Source organism: Ixodes scapularis, unplaced genomic scaffold (assembly GCF_016920785.2).
Source record: "Ixodes scapularis isolate PalLabHiFi unplaced genomic scaffold, ASM1692078v2 PGA_scaffold4__175_contigs__length_147842914, whole genome shotgun sequence".
Taxonomy (NCBI): domain Eukaryota; kingdom Metazoa; phylum Arthropoda; class Arachnida; order Ixodida; family Ixodidae; genus Ixodes; species Ixodes scapularis.
The window spans coordinates 124,622,086-124,629,879 of NW_024609879.1; the positions used below are offsets into that span (position 1 = coordinate 124,622,086).

At 49.5% G+C, this 7,794-nt stretch overlaps 1 protein-coding gene across 1 annotated transcript; it reads left to right on the forward strand.

The window, feature by feature from the left end:
• The first annotated feature begins 879 nt into the window (after positions 1-879).
• LOC8026455 (trifunctional purine biosynthetic protein adenosine-3) lies at positions 880-4,564 on the forward strand. The gene has a single exon (XM_002403698.4). The coding sequence runs from the start codon at positions 1,399-1,401 to the stop codon at positions 4,384-4,386; it is 2,988 nt and encodes a 995-aa protein (XP_002403742.3). The 5' UTR covers positions 880-1,398; the 3' UTR covers positions 4,387-4,564.
• The last annotated feature ends 3,230 nt before the right edge of the window (positions 4,565-7,794 follow it).

Consider the following 7,794-nt stretch of genomic DNA (forward strand, 5'->3'; position numbering starts at 1 on the left):
ATGAATGTCATTTACGCTTTTCGCCCGTATACGAATCAATGAATGTAGTAAATACTAGTGTTTCTAGGATCATGCACTTTATGATTCATGTAAAAATAAAACGATTACTACTACTAAACTACCGAATAATCGTTTTTAGTCCGGTTTTGTCTTTTCCAGGCGCGTCTCATAAAAAGAATAAGACGACGTTTGCGTATTTCCTTTCAATATTGGTGAGCGGCCGAGATAGATTCCGCAAAGGTGCTGAGTCACTGTCCTTGCGCGGGTAGCGAAATCGCTTTGTAGACGCTTTGACAGCACACGAGATTCCTAGCTCGCTCTCGCCCTCGGACTGATACCGTCAAGCCCGGTTTGGGAGATTTATCTTTCAACGGCGCTATCGGACCACGCCAGACAGAACGTAGTGCAGTCGCAGATAGTGAACGTCTGCGTATTTTCAAAAGGATCTTGGGGCGCGCCGCTCATGAATGCTTGCCTCTTTCGCTTGCCGAAGAACAAAACTGCAATTAAGTTTTAGTTTTACACCAACTAAGCTGCGGAGCCTGCGAAAGTGTGTTGTTAACGAAGCGGAACTTGTTGAAAAGCACGCAAAGGGAACTATTTCTTCCCGAACGTAACCGATGAAGCCAATCAAACGGCGCCAAAAATACATCCTTGCAAGTTGCGGCGCTCGTCTGATTGGATAACCCAACACATTCTGTTCACCCCCTCGGGTAATGCAAGTCCTGATTTGGAGCAGAGCTTGCCAGAAATTTGTCCCTGCTAACTGCGTACCCGGAGTTTTTATTGCATTCCGGTCAGGAGCACGCCAGAGAAGGACAAGTTTTCTCAAGGCCACTGGTCTCGCCCTCGGCTAGGTAGGACAAGAGAAAGCATAAAAAGACAACGCGTTGCTTCGACTTGCTTCCAACAAACGCATGTGCGTCTAATTTTTTTTAATATTATTATTTATGTTTTTTTAGGGTAGAGCTTTGTTTCTCCATTCGGTCAGGCAAAGCCTAGGTAATCTAGTAACGTTGGGAAAGCCTAATGCTCCATTTGCAAAAACACGTAGACGGCGCGCTTCGCGCGAACCCGAAACAGAAACCAGAAAGCCTTCGGAGCGCACGCGCGCTTTTAGTTGCCCAACGTCCTTTCAGATGGCGCCACCATTTAAAAAGTTGTTTTTCCGGGGCGCTTCAAAGTGAACTCGCTGGGCCGCGGGGCAACTATCGGCAGGCGGGTCGTCGCGCTATCTTATCTCGGATGGTCCGAGCTTCTTCAATTGCTGCCTTCCCACCAGACTTATTCGCCGTCGTCAGACGCAGGACCTTGAAAAGCTTCCCAAGTTCGTACGTCCTCAGAAGTTCATCGGCTTCCATATTTTTTTGCGGAGTTGCCAATTAACAGGTGTCGATCATGTCCGACAAAGTTCTCGTCATCGGCGGCGGTGGTCGTGAGCACGTCATAGTATGGAAGCTCTCGCTGTCTCCTCGCATACACACAGTCTATGTTGCTCCAGGAAACGCCGGTACCAGCACGGAATCCAAGGCAGTCAATATCGATCTCGACGTCAAGACAAACAAGGCCGTGGTGGACTGGTGCATCAAGAACGGCATCGCTCTCGTGATCGTTGGGCCCGAAGAGTACCTGTGTCGGGGCCTAGCCGACGATCTTGAAGCGGCCGGAGTGAGATGCTTCGGTCCCAGCGCCAAGGCAGCCGAAATCGAGGCAAGCAAGGCGTTCGCCAAGGACTTCATGGCCAAGCATGGCATCCCGACAGCCCAGTACCAGAACTTCCAGAACGCCGAAAGCGCCAAGACGTACATCACCAACGCCAACTTCCCGGCGCTTGTCGTAAAAGCCAGTGGTTTGGCAACTGGCAAGGGGGTCATCGTGGCTGCTGATAAGAGAGAAGCCATTTCTGCGGTGGACACCATCATGAAGGACAAGATGGTCGGTGCAGCAGGAGACACCGTGGTGGTCGAAGAGCTTCTTGATGGAGATGAAATTTCGGTGCTTGTGTTTTCCGATGGAGTCAACTATTCCGTCATGCCCCCCGCTCAAGACCACAAGAGACTCAAGGATGGCGACCAGGGACCAAACACTGGAGGTATGGGAGCCTATTGTCCGTGCCCCTTGGTTTCGTCTCAGGTCATGGAACAGATCAGGACGGATGTCATTGAGAAGACCCTCACCGGTCTGCGAAGTGAAGGAAGGAAGTTTGTCGGAGTCCTCTTTGCTGGTTTGATGCTGACCGAAAGGGGACCTAAGGTACTCGAGTTCAACTGCCGCTTTGGAGATCCAGAGACAGAGTCTATTCTTCCGCTTTTGGAGTCTGACCTGTACGAGACTCTGTTGGCCTGCACCGAAGGTAACCTTCCAAAGGCACTTCCAGTCTGGAAGAAGGACACCTATGCTGTGGGAGTAGTCCTTGCAAGTGGTGGCTACCCACAGAGTTACCCCAAGGGCAAGGTCATCACTGGGCTTGAAAAGGCAAGGGAGCACGGAGTGCAGATCTTTCACGCTGGTACTGCAAAGAGCGGGAACGACATTGTCACATCCGGAGGACGAGTCATGGTCTGTTTGGCCCAACACAGTGACCTTAGGACGGCCAAACAGTTGGCACAGCTTGGAGCCGAAATAGTGAGGTTCGACGGAAAGTTCTTCAGACACGACATTGCCTTCCGGGCCATTGGCAGGGTGTCAAAGAAGGATCCCTTGACGTATTCCATGTCTGGAGTCGACATTGCAGCTGGAGATCGCCTAGTGAAGAGCATCACTGCATTGACAGATTCAACCAAGCGGCCTGGTACTATGGGCTCGATCGGTGGCTTTGGCGGACTGTTTGACCTCAAGGCGGCTGGTTACGAGGACCCCATTCTGGTCTCTGGTACAGATGGTGTTGGTACCAAGTTGAAGATTGCCCAGAGTTTTCACTCTCACGACACCATCGGCATTGATCTGGTGGCAATGTGCGTCAACGACATCTTGGCACAAGGGGCAGAGCCGCTTTTCTTTCTCGACTACTTTGCATGCGGCAAGTTGGATCCTGGTGTTGCCAAGCAAGTTATTGCTGGGATCACAGAGGGTTGCAGGCAAGCAAGGTGTTCTCTGATTGGTGGAGAGACGGCAGAGATGCCAGGAATGTATGCCATTGGTGATTACGATCTGGCCGGATTTTCTGTCGGTGCAGTTGATAGGGACAAGGTGCTTCCACGCAGCGACATCAAGGACGGGGACATTGTCCTCGGCTTTCCGTCATCTGGGATTCACAGCAACGGTTACAGTCTGGTCCGTAAAGTCGTTGAACGTGCCGGGCTCCGTTACACAGACAGAGCTCCATTCGAAGAATCGAGGCAGCTTGGGGAAGTCCTTCTGAGCCCAACCAAAATCTATGTTCGGCTGCTACTCAATGCAGTTAAGAAGGGCTACATCAAGGCCCTCGCTCACATCACTGGTGGTGGCCTCACCGAAAACATCCCGAGAGTTCTTGCGCCCGGCTTCGGTGCCTTCCTGGACTGCAACACGTGGAACATCCAGCCAGTTTTCAAATGGCTCGCCAACGAAGGAAACGTCGGAGACGAGGAGATGCTGAGGACATTCAACTGCGGTCTCGGCATGGTCGCCATTGCGTCCCCCGAAAATGCACAGGCCATCATCGACGAGTCTGAGGGCGAAGCCCGAATCGTTGGACAGATCCTGAACATCGAAGAGGGGTCGCCCAAGGTGAATGTTCGCAACTTCCAGGAATCTCTTAACACTCGCGGCAGCAAGGTCGTGAAGCGCAAGTTCGCCGTCCTCATTTCCGGTTCAGGCACCAACCTCCAGGCTTTGATTGACCACATCGCGAGGATGGACGGTCGCAGCGCCGCGGAGATCGTCCTGGTCATCTCCAACAAGGAGGGAGTCCAAGGCCTTGTCCGTGCCCAGCAGGCTGGCATCCCAACCAAGGTCATCAGCCACAAGGGCTACAAGAACAGGGTGGAGTACGACATGAAGATGCACGAAGCCCTCGTTGCCGCGGGGGTAGAGTTCATCTGCCTCGCAGGGTTCATGCGGATCATCACCGAAGACTTCATCAACAAATGGTACGGAAAGATCATCAACATCCACCCGGCGCTCTTGCCTTCCTTCAGGGGCCACGACGCCCACAGGCAGGCACTGGCCATGGGGGTCAAGATCACAGGATGCACGGTTCACTATGTTGCCCCCGAAGTGGATGCCGGAGCCATCATCGCTCAGGGGGCCACAACGGTGGAATTGGACGACACGGAAGAGACGCTGTCGGAACGCGTCAAGCTGGTTGAGCACCGGATCTTTCCAGAAGCCATGGAGATGGTGGCTCAGGGGAAGGTGATGCTGCGGCCCGACGGGAAGATTGTCTTCAAGAGGGATGCATCCTGAATTGGCTCTGCTACGACGTTTCTTTTTTGTTTATTTACAGACGTATCTATCGACTGACAGAAAAGCGGCAATACTTTTGTACTGCATATAAATGAATTTCAATAGTGTTCAAAGTTGTGGGTCTTGACAAACATAAGCTGATTTACTCAAGTTTACAATAAACTTTTCATTAAATGTACCAGTTGCCTTCTAAATCAATATAGCACTGTATCTAGCAAATGCAAGTGCTGGCGGGGGGGGGGGGGGGGGGGGGGGTTGGGGGGGCTGAGGTAAATATTGTTTTAAAACGGTAATAATGTTGCCACCAAAAATATTGTTGGCCTTTTTACATTTACTTTATTCTGAATGTCTTGAGCCAATGTAGCACTGTATCTGCCACAGTGCTAGAGGTTTGACCCAAAGGTAAATAATGTTTTGAAACATTGGTAAAAAAAAAAAAATGCACCAAAATACTGTTTGCCATTCGGCATCTATTTATTTCTAGTATCTTGTGCAAGTTGCTTGTAATATAGACACTAGAGGATCTAGAAGGCTTAATCTAAACATTTTTCATATTTATATTTCCCTTGCTTCCATCTCTGCATGGAGGCATGGCAAGGTTATTTAGCACTTCTTTAAATTATTTCGACCAAAGCGCTTAGAGCCCAGCACATGCTGTTGGCAGTGAATGCAAAGCTATTTTAACCACAAATCTGAAAAGTTTCAGCAACCAATGCCACGCTGCATTGTAAGCTGCCATTCCAAGATTTGTCACAAATATGCCTACCTGCCGATTTCGGGGAAACCAAAACCGGAAGACTTTCTAAGTGTGTGGGGGGAAAAGGGCAAGGTAGAATTTTTTAAAAATAAATATTGACAAGTTAACATGAAGACAGCTTTATTATACTTATATTCTATTGCTTATGCTAGCGAGATGTAAATGGGCCTCCCTATCATTGCAGCCATCTGCTTCGATGGCAAAAACTTCTTGTTTAAAGGGCAACCACGGTCCATACTATAGATTTTGGGATTATGACTGTTTTTAGTGCAGTCAGCGTCCCTGAATTGCAAGGCGTAATTTTTTTCTCGTTATTGTGTGTTAAAGATATCGACGCCTCAAAGGTTTGTTTGGGGCGCGACCAACAAAAATGAAACTAGCCGCTCGAGGCCCCGGCAACACTGGAAATCAGCCATGTGAACGTGACGTCAGGATCGTTCACGTTCAACGAGTACGCAGGCCGAGTGGCACCTATTTCTGTTAAGCTAGCCGTCTAAAGATAAGAGATAAGCTGATTTTGTTTTAATTCTGAATATGTGGTAGTTAGACAGCATATGTAGCAAGAGTTAGTGCGTACGCCTAAAAGCTACCGACTGGAAAACCCGTGAACTCGTGCGGTACTGTACTTGGCTGCCGCCGCCGTGCGTGCACTATGCCGTACTCGTTGTTTGTATACCCAAACATTAGCGACTGGAAAACGAGTGAACTCGTTCGGTGCCGTACTCGGCGGCTGTCGCCGGGTGTGCGGTCTTCCGTACTTGTCGCTAGGCCTAAATTGTCATTGGGGCTCCGTGGATGGAGCGGCGTTGCTTTACGCCGCGCTGCCAGTGACTTACAGTATTAGGGGCCCTCACGCTTTCGTGCTGCGGGTCAGTCCCAGACACGAAGCTTTGAGGCTCTCCGGCGCGGGCCACAGCGCCCAAACACACGTGTGCTGGGCTGTACACGTCTGTTTTTTTGTTCTTTTTTCCTCGGGAGCATAAAAGCCGAAGTGCAAAGTCCACTCGTTGAACAGCGTTCACCCACACCTTCTCCAACTTCCGGTCCGTAGGAACTTGTGAAAAAGCACCTCTGTGTTGCGCAGCGGGTTGTTTGAGCAGCCCACAGCGCTACAAGTTGCACTCGACATCCTTCAAGGAACAGCTGGGCAGTCTTGGGCGCACAGAGTTGCTCGCTAAAACGAGTTTTGGAGTCCTCACAAGCAAATAAACAAAAGGCTATACCGAAGCTACACAAGCTACAGATAAAAGCAACGGCTAAACATGCCAATCCCAAGCCGAAGTGGTAGCGGCTCAAAAAAGCGCACTCCGCGCAACGCCCGGACTAGCGCCACTAAATAAGCTACGCTTCAGAGTAGGGGTGCGCGAACCGGCTGAGGTTCGAGTTCGACCAGGTTCGACTTTTTTGAACTTTTAGTGGACAATGCTGATTGGCTATTTCAGCTAATACAGTACAAAAAATAAGTTATTAACTTCTTCAGTGATTAGAAATGGTTTCTTTTAATTTCAACTGTTCATAAAATAATCCTTTGCATAAAAAAAAAATTCTCCAAACCTAGACATGCTCGTATCAAGGTCTGACCACACTGTCCAAAAAGTCGGGCCGGTCGAATCTGGTGAAAAGTTCGAGGGTTCGTCAAACCGGTTTGACCCAGTCGAACCCCGAAAGTTCGACCTAAAAATCCGGTTCGACAAAAGTTTGTGACACCCCTACTTCAGAGTAACGACACTTGGCCATATTGTGGCTTAAAATCATGGTTGCCAGTTACTGAAGCTTTATCTCAAATCACAGGAAACTCTTTTCCGTCGTCTACGAACGTTTAAACAGTTTACAACAGAGCAAAGCAATATTACAAGAGCTTCCTAACACCGATTCTAATGCTGAGGAAGTCGCACGTTTGAATCATGACGATCGGCAGTTGCGTCTGCCCTGCAGAAGCCCCAAAATGGTGGCGCCCACAACAATGTCGTGGAACGGAGTACCGATACTCTAAGCGCAGACCGGAGGAAAAAAAGAAAATGATACTGACGTCACGATGTTGCTTTAGCGATCGGCAACCCGCTGGCCACCTGCTAAGGATCAGCGGCTCGCGGCGGGTCGCATTTTTATTATCGGCATTAGTTGAGAATGCGGCGGCCCACGGATGTAATATTTTGGCTAGGGTCGCATTTTGTGTCACTACAGCGATACCAGTAATTTACTTCATTTTGAGTTTTGGCCGGAGTTGCCCTTTAAGTGCAGGGGGGTAATTTGCATTTTCCGAAAGATTTTTTCTGCTAATCGTACAACCGTACAAACTGGCCGAAATTCGGGAGTCTCCCGAGAATACAGATGACTTGGCAGGTATGCATATGGCTCGTTATACAGGCCTCCATTAAGCACCGTTCGCACACTTGCAACCGAGTGAGACCAGACCAATTTTTAAGCTTCTTGCGATAGCTGCTCCGCAGCAGCCGTCTTGAGTCAAGACGGCTGCTGCGGAGCAGGTCCTCCGCCACCGTCTTGTCTCACTCGGTCATACTCGGCTGTAAGCGTGTGGATGGGCCTTTAGAATGAAGGGAAATGAACATCTAGCAACAATGTAAAGGAAATATTTTTTGTAAGTTTGCTATTGCTTAATAAACCTTAGGTAAGTCACAACACAACATCAA